We start from the raw sequence: 17,468 nt of genomic DNA, 5'->3' as shown, positions 1-17,468 counted from the left end.
CCCAAACATATGCTCTGTGTAAATATTCACAAGTTCTACAATATAGCCTGAGCATTTTTATTTTTTTGTCAAATCATCATTTTTGTAATACTTGTACGGAATAAAATTCCTTATGAATAATTTGTGCTCTTAGTATGACTGTTGTGTTAACTATGCAAGGTTTGTAAAAGAAAAAATGGAGCAGTACAGCATCTTAATAAATGTGCTGTAAATGGCTTTTGCTTGAAGATATAACATGTTTCATGAGTGTAAAAGCCAGCTGAATGTTTGAGAAGCCCTTGTGTCAGTTACAGAAGTCTTAATCATTTATTGAATGATACCAGGGGTTTCCAAACTAAGGTGTCAGGGTTAGAGTTTCTAGTTTCTGTGAATGTTCTGATTGATGTGAATCCCTTCTGCTCCCTTTTTAATTCAATGTGCTTCTTGACTTTTAACGATATAATATTGTGTTCCTATTTCAGTTTTGCAAAGCCTTTACATATAGCATGTAGACTTGGGCAGCATTTGGGAATAAGGCCAATGTGCAAGCGCTGTGCAAAATGTATTTTTATGGTGTAATTGCCAGACCAGCACATGGCTGACAGCTGCATGGCTTGCATTTCGTTTGTGCTCGTGAGGGCATACAGGAATACACAATCGTGAATAGGTGTGAGCTTATGTGAGCTGACATTGACAACTGAATTTGACGCTGCAGTGACTAAATCTAGCAGCCTTCGGATAAAAAAAAATATAGAGAGGGAGCTTTGCATGGGGAAAGAGTAACAACTGTTCAAAATTCTGTTAGCATTTCCAACTGGGCATCTTTCCAAATAATTAAATAAAAAGAAGCAGAAAGCACATACCACACCATTTTGTTATACTGAGATTTCTAAAACTGAAAATAACTGAAATTTGAATAAAATATTAAGCATGTTTTAAGCATTCTGGGCAACAGAAATGTTATGGTAGCTTGTAAAAATATTTGCGCCTTCAAAGCACAGAGACCTCAGTATAGCAAGATGGTGTGCTGTGTGCTTTCTGTTTCTTTTTATTTAATTATTTGGAAAGATCCCTAGCAGAATTTTAAGGCCAGGGGCTGTAGTGTAGATCCATCGCTTTTAGAGACAGTTGCTTATTGCGTAACCTTATTTTCATTATGACACCTCGCTAGAGTGATGCAGTGCACATGTCAGTGCACTTGGGAACTATGTGATGTGAAAATATACTGCAGATGGGAGCTGTTACATTCCTTATATCAACAAAAATGATCAATTGAGAATATGACCCATGACCAAGGGGCTGGGTGGCAGTGATAAACTGCCAATAAATGGTATGATAAGGTACTATGTCAGAGCATGACTGTGTGCTTTAGCCTTATTTGTAGAGCCAGTGTGTGTGAAAGCTTTAATCTTCCTGTGCATTGCAGTGCATTTGCTAAAGGTGCTTTTTGCATAATTTTTTTTTTTTCCTCAGGACACAGTGTTCGAGGATGAAAGGATAGCAAGCAAGTTTATGCGCGACTATCTGCAGGACCCTCTGCGGGATGCCCAGGAGCCATATTTCACTGTGCCCGAGGTTTGTCAAGTGCTTTACGCAAAAGCTCTAGAAATATTCGTGAGCTGCAGATAATACGCTTAGAATGAGCAGTTTTCACATTTATATCTTTCTTAAAATTAGAATTAATTCCTTGGCAACTGCAAAACTGGAAACTCTGCCTTTTCATTTCTGTGAAAAATGGCATGATAGTGCTCTTATAGTTGTTAAAAGGGGGAAAAAGAAAGGTTTCATGTGGACTTACTCTGGCATTATTTCCTTTGGGAATTGCACTGGAGCCACACACAGCTCACAGCGCCACAGGCACAAGTCTTAAAAATGAATTATGCGAGTTTATTTTTATTATTCCAGTTCCTAGATTATTTATTTTCCAAGCAAAATGAGTTGTGGGACAGCCAGCACAACCAAGTCAATCAAGATATGACACGACCACTAACCCACTATTGGGTAGCATCTTCACATAACACGTAAGATTCATGTTTCTTTTGTGCATTTGCTTTTTTTTCTCAGGCACAAGTTCATTGCTGTGAATTAATTGTATCTGCTGAAACGTTTTTTCCAGGTACCTTACGGGAGACCAAGTGAAGAGTGAGTCTTCTGTTGAAGCTTATGCGAGGTGCCTTGCAATGAGTTGCCGCTGCATTGAGTGTGAGTAGTAGCACCGTTCATGCTGTTCTTGTATATTAAAAAGGTTCTTGTACATCTGCATTATGTTCTTTTTTTAAGTGTATTGTGCTCTCAACTCTTATTTTTAGTGAGATTCATAGTAGACATTGCAAAATTGCATGGTGCTAAGAATGGCAGAAAGTTTGGTTCGATGTCTTCCAGAAAAAATCTGTGTTGGTTGTTGTGGCAGAGCGGATAAACTTTTTTATTCAGTTCGATTCAGTTCAGTATAAATTATTGCAAGCAGTTGAATATGTAATAAAAAAATGCACCGACGATTACGATACTTCCTGATGCGAAATTTGAGCACAGCTCTATATGTGTTTCGCGATGCAGTCTATGCTCGTTACAATGCACCCATGTACTACAGAATTTTGGATATAATGGAGCATATTTCAAACTTAGTTTGTTCTACCTATTTTAGTAACGAAGTTCATTTTTAACGGACCATGCTAAAGGGACTATCGGCTACAGCAGATGAAGTTAGCGGCAATGTTTGTCAAAATCAGGTGTATAAAACGAAATTTTGTCGTGTCAACACAGGCTAGCAGCTGACTTGCGAGGGTCAGCCAACTATTGTGGCTTAATATCTTGTGCGCGAAGGAGGGAGGAAAGCGGAGCGGAAGCACACCATCCTTCGCACGCGAGGCACAGTGGGGAGACGAGGGAGAGAAGGGGGGGGGGGGTTCTACTACGGTGCCTGCTGTTAATGGCGCGGCCGTGTGGGCACCGTATCTTGAAAGCGATCTGCGATGTGGACCAAGTGCGCTCAGTGCCAGTAGCTTCGTATGTGCTGTGCTTTCGACGTTTAGTTCCCTGCGTGCCGCAGAAAGAACTTTAATTTCAAGCCAAATGCCATTTGCCCTTCTCCTCACGGGCGCCGCACTCCTAGGCGGAGAGTCGACATACATTGTGCAAGTGCATCTACATACATGGCAGTACTGTGACGTTGCTCAGTGATACATGACTTTGAGAATTATTTAAGGCAACAGCAGGTATTTGTTTGATTTGTTGCTTCAGTAGATGAATTAAAGTTTAGAGAAATAATAAAACCTGGTCTGCATGTCTTTGTTTTACTTCGTACCGTAGCAAGAGAGATGTACTTCTGTTTCATCTGCTTGTTCCCATGTCGTGCAGTCGCGCATTCAGAGAGAGAAACTATGTCATTTTCTACGGTGTTCCAGCGTGCAATCATGCTCTGTGATCCGCTTGCATCTGCGTCAGTGTTCATGTAGCACTGACTTATACTGCTAGTCAGGTGTTCTTGTGCGCAGCGCGCAAAATCAAGCACTGTGTGAAACGAGACAAACGCAACAGCTTACCTGCGAGGCCATCGGTAGTAGCATGCCACGCAGAAAAAAAAAAAAGTGAGAGAAAAAAAAAAGGCGGGGTCCGTGACGTAGGCGTCATGCCATCCTCCAACTCCGTTATGGGAGAACGCAGGGAAGGAATTTCGCTTGTGGAGGCTAAATGGGGGCAAGTGGAGAGAGTGTCTGTGTTGGCAGTGACACTTGGCTCCTGAAATCACGGGTTTGCGGCACTGAAATATTCCTACCTTGGCTATTAATGAAATGAACCAATTTGAAAAATTCTTGCAGTAGAATGCTCCCTAGAGGGCATGTAACAACTTCCAGCGTATAACCAAAATTTGCTACGTGGCCCGGTGAGAGGCCCTTTAAGGTGCAAACCAGAGTAGAGAATTGCAAAATCTGAAGAAGTAGAAAACTAAACAAACAAGCATTTTGTTCTTATGTGCCACATAAAAAATATAAAAGCACAGGAAACTTTGGAAAGAGCAAGCAAAACTAACATTAACCCTTTACCTCCTGTAGATAAGTTGAGCTCATCCACAGATTTTGCACACCTGCTACAGTGCACGAGTTTAGCTTGTCCATTGTAAAAAAAGCTAATTTATCTTATCAGAGGCAATCTGAGCACTCCCACACCTCTAGTTCTGTTTCTTTGGTCACAGATGGCTTTGCAGAAACTTGAAATTTCAGCAGAAGCATTTTTAAAGTTTGGCAACAAGAGAAATGGCAGCGTCATTATTGAGTACCACATGTAATAACTGAAACTTTCCGTAAAGAAAGTGCCAAAATCGAGAAATCAATGAGGTTCCCTCTGGGCTTTGGAGAAGTCAGTCCAGAAGCCAAAAGTAACAGAGATATTATGAGCTTCTCAATTCAAGCCCTGAATCCTCCGATACAATGACATATTGCGAGGTATACAACAGATGCATATTGATGTAAACTATCCACCACCTTCGCATCCTTGTGACAACCTTCAACATTATCTTGTACCAATAAAGGCAGGCATAGGAATCACTTAAACGTTAATTTCCGCCTAGACATTGTTCAAGCTTAGGTTTCTGGAAATCTTCGACATGAGAGGCGTGCCAAAAGGGGAAGACAGTCTGATGATCTTACTACATGTTTTGTCACCTGTAATATTCCAAGATACCTCTCTGTGACGCCTAAATGCCAGAAACCTGCAAGACACCGTGTAGTGTGCTCCAAAAGGTCAGACAAAGACGAGAGCAAGAGGAAGCCAAGTCGAACTTGGTTTGAAGACTGCAGAGTGGCACTATGTGTAACTACTCTGTTTTGAGGTGTACCACACTAAGTGACACTTTCCTGCATCACTAAATGTAATCTCAGGTGGCAGTCGGGTGCATTACAACACTCGGAGGACATGGAAATTGTGTTTTTGATGTTAATTTCTTTTCTATTTCCTTGCCGTACGAAAAACAAGTTCAAACAGTGCCGTGAAGCCAACTTTCTTCCACACCTAAGTAAATTTTATGTGTGTTCTCCAAATAAACGCATTGTTCTGAATGTATTTCTGGCATTTATTTAGTGTACCGTTTCTATCGAGCATTTTTAAAAATTGTTATTTTGTGAACGTTTTGCTCTAAAATAATTTGTAATGTTAAGGGCTAAAGAGCAACCAAAGCTATCAATTACATTCGAGTGGTTTTGAAAGCAAATCCCCCTTGTGAAAGTCAGCTTGTAATCTTAAATTGTGTTACTTAGATCTAAACGTTCTAGTTTTATAGCAAGATCTGAAGAAAAAAAACATTGTTTATATAATTTCGACCTTTTAATGAAAGCATATGGAGGTTTTAAGTTTTAACACAATGTGTTTTCTATAGTGGATTGCTGGGATGGACCAGACGGCATGCCCTATGTGTATCATGGCCACACCTTGACAACAAAAATCAGGTTCATTGATGTCATCAAGACAATCAAAGACCATGCATTTGTTGCATCCGAGTAAGTGTGACTTGTTTCCTTTCTAAGTGAACAGTGCACTGCTGGTATGGCTGCACCTGAATGTGTTCATGCAGCTGAAATTGTGTGAGCACATTAATATAGCAGGCACACGGGCACACACATGCACACACATACAGGGTCCTTTAGGAAACTTGTTCTAGGCCTTTAAAGAATCATGATTCTGCTGCACAAATGCAACCAACTCACTATTTCTTTATTATGAGTTTAAGGGATTAATGAACAAAAATGTATTAACCTTTTGGGTAGAAACCTAGGTTGGCTCGTGTAGCATACAGTAGAACCCTGTTGACGCATTTCTGAGGCGACCATGAAAAAATAATGCATGATCTGCGAACACGTAACATCCGATAACACTTGCAGCACTAGAAATTAAACAGAATACTACTCTTACTCAAAACTTTATTTGAAGTTCAATAAAAGCAAATAAACTATTTAAAACCCTCTAAGTAAATCTCGTCACTGCCTGGTGATTAGATCGTTAACAACTTTTTGGAGCGGCAGTAGCCGTGAGGAACACCAAGTGAAGCTTGTGGCTTCCATCTGACGCTTGGATCGAATCTTAGACATTAACAGCTCCTCTTTGAGCACTCACAGCCCTTTTTTAGTTTCTATACATCTGTGTATCGAAGCAGTCGCGCAAGGTATGTCGCAGGCCCTGAAAGCATCTGCGAATGTGGGTGTGAGGTGACCGCTTGTGCTTTTATACACCTCATCTTTGCTTTCAACACAGCAATGGCGATCTTACTGCACTGCACGGCAGGTGCTGTGAAGTCACTGTTTTCAGTGGCGAGATGCAGCGGTCAGTGTATACGCCAATGGCGGATGATGCCATATCAGTGGTGTGCTCTCCCAGTTTCTGGACGTAAGAACCAGGAAAGGAAAATCTAACAAACAAGAAGCTGTGAATACACATGACCCTATGGGAACTAAACTGCACTGGTGCATTGAAGAGCTGGGAAAACATTACAAATGGGGAATGTCAATGATGTTCTACAGTGGTTCAGATTCTGGAACACCAACAGTTCACTGAAGCACAAGGAGAAGAAAAAGACACCCATAGCACTGTGTGTGTGTGTGTGTGTCTCCTTCTGTTCCTCACGCTTCATCTAAATGCTGGTGTTGCAGAATCTGAAATAATCAACTTCTAATCTATTCACCTAAACAAAAAACCTTCAATGGAAAAGTTGTAGAATTATTGAGAAATATCGAAGTGATTTCTTTCTACAAAGATAGCTGCTGTGATTTTAATTTTTCTGGGGCTCCAAAGAAAGAGTGCAAGATATAAAAATATACCCCATGACTAGGCACTTGCGTGTTGCTACATTTGTACCATCTCATGGGTATGGAATTAATTATTTGTGTTGCGCACAGGCCAAACTTATGATTAGGATGCAAGCAAAAATTATAATTAAGGGTAGACGGCCATGACCATTGTTTCACATGTATTGCCACCAACTGCCATAACCCCTTGCCCTTTATGCAGTCTATTAATATAAAAGCACTGACGTGGCTTCAAAAGTTATGTGCCATTTATAGCAATATCTCCAATAGCTTCATTTGCTCTGTCACTTCAGCAGATGAAGTATATTGACACTAGCAAAAGCGAAGACCATTCTCTTCATTAATCTTCATTGTTTATGGCCTGTTCATACATTCTATCTACTTGCAGCATTTTTCACTTGTTTAAAGCATGTTTGAGGGCATTGATGTTGCCGCATGCAAACACCTCAGATTTTGCAGGCTTTTTATTGAGCCTGAAAAAAAATAAAACCACAAGAAAATTATATGGATATTTCTCAGTACATCCTCCAACTTCTCCATTGAAAAATTTTCATTTAGATCAAATAATTAAAAGTTTGTGCTTTAGTTTTTGTTAATAAATGATATAAGCTAAGTATAAGAAATACTGTGAGTTGCTTTAGGGGGCAGTGAACAATACTAAGTTGGTTGCATTCACATAGCGAACACCTGGTTTATTTTAAGTTTGACACAAGTTAACTGAAACACCCTGTATATGCATGTGCATGTGTGAGCATGCATGCATTGTGTGTTTTCTGGTAATTCAGAGAGATAGTAGAGATGGTAATTCAATTTGTGACTTTCTGGTAATTCAGAGAGATACAGTGGTCACCTGATTTTATTTTATACAAATAACTTTAAAAGATTTTACATTTGCTGCTACTTTGTTCTTATTTAAATTTTGCAATAAGATCAGATATTTTAGTCTATATCATTCAATCAAACACTCGGCACCATTGTTTGCCTGGTTAGTCCAGACTTTAAGTTGCCACGAGGCTGCAAAACCAATTCACATCTCTGAAGTAGGAAACTTCCTGGACAGCAAGGAGTTCATACGATGGCAGTTTTTTTCCCCCCCTCTTGACAAACCAGGCAACCAAAGTGGTCAGATGTTTTATTGAACAGTGCAGACCCAAAAATGTGATCTTATTGCAAAATTTGAGCGAAGCATTTGTAAATGCAAAATTTTTTAAAGTCATCAGAATAAATGTTCAAATCACCGTATGGAGCACAAAAAATATATCCTTCCAGCTGATATTATTTGCATGCTTAACAGGTATGGTCAATGTGGTCCTGCTTCTCTTGCTCTTCTTGCACTAAAAAATTTTCATGTATAAGACGCATAAATGGGGCTCTTTTAGTAATCTCTCTGTGCATTTCATGAATGAAACGTTTCATCGTGAAAATGTTGTTGATTGTACAAAAGCAGTGCTCAAAAGGCATGTTGCTTCTTTCATGTGTGTGTGTAAATAGAGCTTCAGGCAATGGTTGTAGTAAAAGTAGTTGAGAATATTGATACTGAACATGAGTGCAAGTTCAAATTGCGGTGGTTTGTTAGATGCATGTCTATGCATACGTACGCGTGTGTTTGTTGTATTGTAGCACGGTGTTATCACCGCGGTTTATAAAATGCACTCTAATTATCAGAAATTCAAAAAACAATTGTCTGTCCAGTGTATATACTCAGTATTCTTGCAACATGTATCATTTCTTGTCTTTAGGTACCCAGTAATTTTGTCTATTGAGAACCACTGCACCTTACCACAACAAAGAAAAATGGCCAACTTGTTTCAGGAGGTGTTTGGAGGTGAGTAGCATGTTATTATTATAAATCTCTCAGCTGCCATTTCCTCTCTCTCTCTCTCTCTTTGCTTACTTTCTCCTTAACAAGAAGCTTTGCCAGTGCTGGTGAAACTGCACTTTTTTAACTCTGTTTAAATGCTTACAAAATTTATTGAGATATATATGTAGTTGGAATTGTATGAAATACAATTACAAATGGTGGTCCAGTAACCAGTTTACTGCACTGCTCGGAAGAAATTAAATGGCATGGTGCACTTGTGCATGGCTATCACTGGTAGGTTCAGGCTGGAGATGACTTGTGTTTTAAATATTAGTGTATGACGCTGCCTTTTTTTGTAACATTTACATTTGAGCTCGGTTCTGTGCCATAAGTGTGCCTCTACAACAGCAAAACACAGAGACAAAAAGTGTTGTACCTTTGCGTGTACATGTTTGTGTGTGTGTACATGTGTAAGCATGTGTGCATGCATTCTGTCTTTTTTCAGTCTTGTGATCTTGCCACACACTTTATTTTGTCAGTTATCATTCCCCACTTTTATGCTATCTAAAATTTTCTTATAAACTTCAAAGATGCTGCTGACTCTTCCACTCTTACGTTATCTAAAATTTTATTCTAAACTTCAGAGATGCTGCTGACTCAGCCAGTAGAACGAGATGGTGTAAAAATGCCATCTCCTGAGCAGCTCAAGTGGAAAATTATCATCAAGGTAAGAATTTTTATGTTGCGAAGATAGTTGCAAAGCAGGTTTAATGATTAGCTTGCCAGTTTCATAGACATTTAAATTTCACTTTTAACTTCTTATTTTTTTATTTAGCACAAAAAACTTCCTGAAGGAACAGAAGACAGAGTCATTGTTAACAGAGTTGATGAAGGTACGTAACAGTTCATGGTACTCTCTGTTGTCTTTGCTCAGTCTTGTGTATGATAAGTGTATGTGCTTATATTTCATTTGTACGCTTTAAAACAATTTGAACAGGTGGCCAAGAAACCGATGTCAGCAATGCTGTGAAAAATGGCATCCTTTATCTTGAGGATCCGGTTGATAAGGTAAGTGGGTGGCAATCACAAGATGGCTTACACTATATTGACAGACTTTTTCTAACTACTGAGTCGGGGTCAGATCACGAAAGATGAGCAGGTTTTTGTTGGGCAAGTGAGCGTTTCTAAACTCCAGGAGGCTGTGGGCATTTGCAAGGACAAGGCTACAGAGTTTTAAAACAGGAGGAGGAAAGTGTACTCTCTTGCACAGTTTTTTTAATATGTAAAGCAGGCAGAATATGACAATGCATGATGTTGGTGTGGTTCTTCTTTATTCTGAAGAGAGGGCACTGGTTGTGAGCCTGACTTGGAAATAACTCTGGCCACAACTCATGCATTTCAAGTCATACTGAATGCGATAGTTCATATATAAGTACAAGGCACACATGCACTCTTCGGGATTTATAATAGCAAAACCATAAAAAATTGACAAATTTGGTTAGTGAGGGCCAGGATCCACCTCAATTTAAAGAGAGAAAGAGTAAAATTGGTCAAGAAAGAACAGGTCAACTTAGAGGCAGTAAGGGTAAAAGCAGACAAATTTAGGCTGGTACTTACAAACAAATATGCAACCTTAGAACAGAGAGATGGTGATGATGACATAGAGGTAATGAATGAAACCGTATCGAGGCTAGCTTCAGAGGCAGCAATTGAAGTGGGAGGCAAGGCACCAAGGCAACCAGTAGGCAAGCTTTCCCAAGTAACAAAGGACTTAATAAAGAAACAACAAAGAATGAAAGTGTCCAACTTAAGAGATAAGATAGAATGTTGTCAAAACTGATCAACAAGGTGAAAATAAGTGTTGTTCGAAACTATAATGTGAGAAAGACTGAAGAAGCCGTAAAAAAGGGACGCAGCCTGAAATCAGTGAGAAGGAAACTTGGCATAGGACAAACCAAGATGTATGCACTAAAAGATAAGCAGGGTAATATCATCAGCAATCTCGAAGATATAGTAAAAGCAGCGGAAGAATTTTGTACTGACCTTTACAGTACCCAGATGACTCAGGAGCGCTCTATTCAAAACAATAATGAACAGTATACAGAAACTCCTCCTATAACTAGAGATGAGGTGAGAAAGGCCTTGCAAGGCATGAAATGGGGAAAAGTGGCAGGAGAGGATGGAATAACAGTCGATTTAATTAAAGATGGAGGAGACATAATGCTAGGAAAGCTGGTGGCTCTCTATATGAAGTGTCTATCGACTGCAAGGGTCCCAGAAAACTGGAAGAATGCAAACATTATACTAATCCACAAAAAGGGTGACATTAAAGAACTAAAAAATTATAGGCCCATTAGCTTACTCCCAGTATTATATAAAATATTTACCAAAATAATCTCCAATAGAATAAGGACAACACTGGAATTTAGTCAACCAAGGGAGCAGGCTGGCTTCAGGAAAGGTTACTCTACAATGTATCAAATCCATGTCATTGACCAGGTTATCGAAAAATCCGCAGAGTACAATAAACCTCTTTATATGCTTTCATAGATTACGAAAAAGCATTTGATTCAGTAGAGATACCAGCAGTCATCGAGGCATTGCGTAATCAATGTGTACAGACCGTTTACGTAAATACCCTTGAAAATATCCACGGAGATTCCACAGCCACCTTAATTCTACACAGGAAAAGTAGAAAGATACCTAAAAAGAAAGGGGTCAGACAAGGAGACACAATCTCTCCAATGCTATTCACTGCGTGCTTAGAAGTATTCAAGCCATTAAACTGGGAATCGACGGCGAATGCCTTAACAACCGTCGGTTTGCCAATGATATTGTTCTATTCAGCAACAATGCAGACGAGTTACAACAAATGATTCAGGACCTTAACAGGAAGAGTGTAAGAGTGGGACTGAAGATTAATATGCAGTAGACAAAGATAATGATAAATAACCTGGCAAGGGAACAAGAGTTCAAGATCGCAAGTCAGCCTCTAGAATCTGTGGAGGAGTACGTTTACAAAAGGATAGACAGTTGGGCGAGTTGGTACTGTCTGCTCCTTTCTGTGTCCGTGTATCACTTCGCGCTAGAAGCCAAAATTATGCTAGTACGTTTACCTAGGTCAACTAATCACAGGGAACCCGGACCATGAGAAGGAAATTCAGAGAAGAATAACAATGGGTTGAATCACGTACGGCAGACATCGTGAGCTCCTGAATGGGAGCTTACCGTTATCATAGAAAAGGAAAGTATACAATCGGTGCATTTTACCGGTGTTGACATACGGCGCAGAGACTTGGCGGCTGACAAAGAAGCTTGAGAACAAGTTAAGGACTGCACAAAGAGCGATGGAAAGAAGAATGCTAGGCATAACCTTGAGAGGCAGAAAGAGAGCGGTTTGGATCAGAGAGCAAACGGGCATAGACGATATTCTAATAGACAATAAGGGGGAAAAAAATGGCGCTTGGCAGGTCATGTAATGCGCAGACTAGATAACCATTGGACCATTAGGGTAACAGAATGGGTACCAAGAGAAGGGAAGCGCAGTAGAGGATGATAGAAGACTAAGTGGTGCGACGAAATTAGAGAATTTGTGGGTGCTATTTGGATTCACTTGGCGCAGGACAGGGGTAATTGGAGACCGCAGGGAAAGGCCTTCGTCCTGCAGTGGACATGAATATGATGATGATGATGATGATGATGATGATGATGATGAATTCCAAAAGCATTATTGTAGTGCAATGAAGCAGTTAAGCCAAAATACAGTTGATGCTTATAATAAGGAATATATACACATGAAAATGGCAGTAAGTGCTAACAAAGTGCTTTAAGCTGATGAGACCTGTAGCGAGTTTGTGTGCATATTTGCATAGTGTTAGAAGGACATATACAAAACGGTTCATAGCTCATTCATAAGCGAGGAAGTGCATCTGGCAGCACTAACTTTCAGTGGTACAATAGAGGAGATATAATTAGATAAGTCACGAAAATATCACATGAACTTTAGAACTATATCAGTTCGAAAACAGCAAAGCAGTGCATGCCGCTGATATGAAAGATGTAAAGACCATGAAATGAACAAGTTGAGGACAAATGTTTTAATTAAACTTTGTCAGTCAAGAACCTTGTTTACATTTTTGTACATATGCAACTACCAGTGAAAATTTTAAATGACGCTGTCATTTGTTCCAATGTATTGCTCAGTAGCAGCTGTCACTGATCGTGTATTGTGAGTAATTGTACCGAAATTATAGTCACAACAGAGAGCACATATAAAAAGCAGAAGTTCTGTAACATACACAAGGGCAAGTCAAATGAAAGTGAGCCATTGCGAATATATGAAAAATGGGGCATATTATTTAAAAGTAGTCTCCATGAGCATTTAGACATTTGTCCTACTGACTAAAGAGTCGCGCAATTCCTGTCTCATAGAACTCCGTGGGTCGCTGCTTCAAAAAGTGTGTAACTGACTCTTTCACATTCCCGTCCGACACAAATCTGGTTCTCTTGAGCTGTTTTTTCAATTGCCCTAAGATGAGGAAGTCGCAAGGCGACAAGTCTGGGCTGTATGGCGGCTGTTGCAGCGTTTCCCACTTGAACTTTGCCAGTTTTGTGTTAACAACGTCAGCGACGTGGGGACAGGCATTCTCGTGAAGCAAGATAAACCCATTCGTCTATTTTCCACGGCATTTATTCTGGATTGCGACACGCAGCCGATCCGGCGTTGCACAATATCGGAAACGACTGGTACGGTAGTCTCTCCAGGTTTAGCAAATTCTATCATTAATGGCCCCTGACGATAGAAAAAAAAAAATTCAACACCTTTCCAGCGTAAATGACGGCCTTTTCTTTCTTTGGGAGTGGTCAATTCGAATGTTTCCACTGTAGGGTTTGCCATCATGTTTCAGGCTCATAGTAGTGGCACCATGATTCGTTCCCGGTCACAATTGCAGACAAGAGGTCATCGCTCTCATTGTGATACCGGATCAAATGAGCCAAGGCAGCGCCGAAGTTCTTCGTTTTCTGTTGCGCACGAAAGCGCTGATAACCGAGATGTTAATGAATAATGGTGTGAACCGAGCCCTGTCTGATGTTCACACGCTCTGCCAGTTCATCAGTGCTTATCCTCCATTCTTGTCTAATCAGCTCATCAACCTTTGCAATTGTGTTGAGGGTGATTGCACGGTGGCTTTGATGCGGTCTTGGATCATCTTTACAACTTTCACGTCCTTGATTGAACCGTTTCCGCCAACGCTTCACATTGGCCAATGAAATGCAATGTTCAACGTACACGGCAGCCACACGGCGACTAATTTCTTTTTAGGAAACACCTTCAGCTGTCAAAAACTTCATGACACCACGCTGTTCAACTTTTGGAGCGTTCATTATGTGACGCAACCATGTTCAACCCAGTGTATGAGTGCATTAAAGAGCATTTATCCTCACACCTGCGTGTCACTTTTGTAAATGAGAGATGCCTGTGTGCTACGCATATGCCTCGCAGATAATGAACCGAACCATTTCTGCCCGGGGTTGGTTGGCTCACTTTCATTTGACTCGCCCTCACACATTAGAATTGCAAAGATACGATGGAATATACAAATGTGGAAATGCAGCTTGATATAGGGCAAAAAAATGTCTCTAGAAACAAAGTTCACTGCACGTATACACAAAACCTCACAATAAGATATTTAAATATACGTATAAGTCTCCAATAAGTCTACGTATCTAAGAAAAGTCACGGTATATAATCCATCAAACAAGGGAAATAAACATGTTGCACAATCACAGATTCACAGACCACAGAATCCTAAGGCTTACCCCACTCCCTCCACTCCCCCTGACGCATCGCGCGCGAAAAAATGCAGCACGCTTCCTTCCCACTTTTCTTTCTTGCACACACAAGACTGAGCCACCGTCGTCGAGGGCGACGACGACGGCAGGAATGCGCCTGGATAGTCCACATAATTGCTATCGCAATAATATAATAAGAGTATCCAGCAACTGAAGCGCCCCGCGGCTCATCACTTTGCGCAAACGAAGGAGTAAAAAAATCGAACTTTCACCATGCGACAATTCGCTATGCTGCAACAATGTCTTTTTTTTTGCTTCTGTGGGGTTGGGGCACCGAAATGAAAAAAAAAAAAATGAAGGGAAGCATGTTGGCCACAATTGAATGCCTACTTTGGGCACCTAATGTGGCTACCAAAGGAATATTGAAGAAAAAGTGAGACGCTTGGTCCACAGAGAAACATACGCATAGTGCCCGGTTTCCTACACCGGTGAGACAAGACTTTCCGGGAAGGTTGCGCTCAAGCGAACGCGTTGCAATCCGTCGAGCCCCAACAGTGATGGCGGCGAGTGACCGTTGTTTCCTTTTCTTGTATGCTAGCCAGGTGGTGTCCAAAATTCTGCCAGGCGAAAATCCACTCGCCCAGAGAAAAACGAGGCAACATGAGAAAAACGCATGCGCTCTGGCTGGCTCTGGCAGCCTGTGGGTAGTGAGAACACGAAAATTGAAGAGGCTCAATGTGTCCTCGCGAATAAAAGTCAAAGTAGAAAAATAAATAAGAACATAGTTGCCTTTGTTGGCTTTAGTGGCTTGACACATGGATGCTTTGGCTTAGGTGAAAAAAGTGTTGATCTTTTTTTCTGTGACTTGACAGCACATATGAACCACCACAACGCTTAGTCTCATCGGACCTCGCTGCGTGCTTTGTCAATGTGTCTGATAGTGTGTTGATTTGGCTTGTCTCGTTGTGTGATCCGATGTACAACTTTAGAAATGTCAATGCACCTTTGGCACGAAATGTTTATAACAATATTAAACCCACAAAGTTCTGGAATTGGAAACCTAAAGCATGACTTTAGAAACGTCAATGCAACTTTCGCATCAAAAGTGTATGAGAACTTTATAGCCTGTGATGGAGGACGTGGGCCCAGGCCTCAAGCACACAGGGATGGCACAATGAACACAGAGAGGCTTTAATGACACGGGGACGGGACTAGAATAACATACACGATAACACACACACAGTTCCTTTCATAAATGTCTCTCGCTTAAGTATTGTCACGCTCAGCGTCAATGTAGGAAGGCGTTCGATAGCGCGTCGGTATCACACACTCACGGCACGAAGAGGCACAAAGATGAATCTGGAGCGGCGAGTGGCGCAGGTGCTGGAGGCCGGGGGCGGATGCCCGGCACACGACGAGCCACTCGCGCAACAGCTGGGTCGGGACGTCTGCCCGCCACAGGGTAGACCGTTCGGAAGGCTTAGCTGCACCGGAACATGCCGGTGTCGGATGCTCGCCCAGCAGTGGAGCAGGCCGGTTGAAGCCCAAGGACAGCCCGGCCTGTTCTTCCAGCACACCCAGGAACACTGGCCTTGGGTAGACGAACTGCTCGGCTCGTTCGGAAGGCCAGCCCAGGCAGCTCAGGCAGATCGCATGGCTGCCGCCTTCGCCCAGACACCGGCCCTTGTCTTCTTCTTCGTCCGTCGCCGCTGCACAGCAATCGCGCGCATTCGGCCACGACATTCAAATAGTCCAAACTCCTATCACAAGCCATAATGTTACGGAATTGAAATCCATGCGCTCTGTAGATTCTGCGGCCTCGGTGAGATGCCACGACGAGCCCGCTCGCCATCAAAACGCCTTTGAAACTTTGTGCTCGGATGGGGCTCCTTGGCATTATGTGACTCCAGGTGCATGGGTGTTGCCGCGAAATCCAGCCCGAGTTCACAATGTACGCGCTAAGATGTCATTTTGAGCGTGAAAGAGACATTCTGGACACATTCCAGAATGATTCCCGGTGCTGGGGGTTGTTTTGGTCGGTGGTGCATGGACAGCACGAAAACATACCGGGGGGGGGGGGGCGCTGAAGCCCCATTAGCCTCCCCCCCCCCCCACGGCTACGCCTCTGATAATTGGGTATTGTATTTTTCAATATCTATTCCTTAAAACTTCGGCAGCTATTTATTGGCACTTATATTGCTCATGAAGTTCTGCGCTTATCGGCATAAATCTTTTTTTACAGTACTGCATTTTTGACCCTTTGAATAACTGTTCACACTTACTTATATTGGGAAGAAAACGTTAAAATGGGAAAGCTTTTTTGTGATAAAAGCTATGAGGCCAAGTAATTAAGAAAATTAGATTATGGGGTTTAACATGCCAAAACCACTTTCTGATTATGAGGCACGCCGTAATGGAGGACTCCAGAAATTTCGACCACCTGGGGATCTTTAACGTGCACCTAAATCTAAGTACACGGAATTAAGAAAATTAAGTGTGGAATGGCCACACAGGTCTGTACATGTCGTGTATCATCACATGCGCTTGGGTTGTGCAAGTGGCACGTCTATTTTAAGAACGCCTTCACACTAACCCACGAAAAAAGATGGGACCCCCACAAATTCCTGGAATCTTACACTCTATCCACAATGGCCAGATTGCTTGTGCCTCTTGAAATAGGCTTTCTGGCCATATCCTCATACTGTTTTTGTCCACAATTTGGCATGCAATTATGATGGCTTCTGCTTGGAAGGCATCACTTTTTAACCTATTACCACGTCCCCTTTGCTTTTCCACAGCCAGGCGCATAAGCTGATGAGGATATGCAAGAAGAGTGGGATGGAATAGACTTGTATGCACACGAAGCTTACTTATTCAATCCTCATTGCCATGACTAGGTTGGCAAGGACCCCAGTATCCAGGCGAGGCTTGGGCAAGGTTCGAGCGAGCCTGGAAAAAGAAAAAAAGCCTGCTATTCCAGGCACCCCACTCTCAACCCCACACACAGCCAAGCATAAGCACCCAATTCACTTGGGAGGGTCCGGTTGCATTGTGTGGAGCCACTGTGATAAGCCATGATAAATTCCTAAATTCAGCACTTT

General features: G+C 41.7%; 1 protein-coding gene across 2 annotated transcripts in view; it reads left to right on the top strand.

Moving 5' to 3' along the window:
* sl (small wing phospholipase C gamma 1) overlaps positions 1-17,468 on the top strand; it is an 83,852-nt gene that overhangs the window by 12,422 nt on the left and 53,962 nt on the right. For both annotated transcript variants that reach the window (XM_065425231.1, XM_065425232.1), the window contains exons 7-14: positions 1,453-1,554; positions 1,885-2,000; positions 2,096-2,181; positions 5,351-5,471; positions 8,513-8,598; positions 9,219-9,301; positions 9,410-9,467; positions 9,572-9,642. In XM_065425231.1, coding sequence (XP_065281303.1) covers positions 1,453-1,554; positions 1,885-2,000; positions 2,096-2,181; positions 5,351-5,471; positions 8,513-8,598; positions 9,219-9,301; positions 9,410-9,467; positions 9,572-9,642 — 723 coding nt within the window. The remainder of the gene's footprint in view (positions 1-1,452; positions 1,555-1,884; positions 2,001-2,095; positions 2,182-5,350; positions 5,472-8,512; positions 8,599-9,218; positions 9,302-9,409; positions 9,468-9,571; positions 9,643-17,468) is intronic.

This window comes from Dermacentor albipictus, chromosome 1 (assembly GCF_038994185.2).
Source record: "Dermacentor albipictus isolate Rhodes 1998 colony chromosome 1, USDA_Dalb.pri_finalv2, whole genome shotgun sequence".
In the NCBI taxonomy this organism is placed as follows: domain Eukaryota; kingdom Metazoa; phylum Arthropoda; class Arachnida; order Ixodida; family Ixodidae; genus Dermacentor; species Dermacentor albipictus.
Note: the sequence above shows the minus strand (reverse complement) of the source record. Positions and strands in the feature narration are given on the sequence as shown.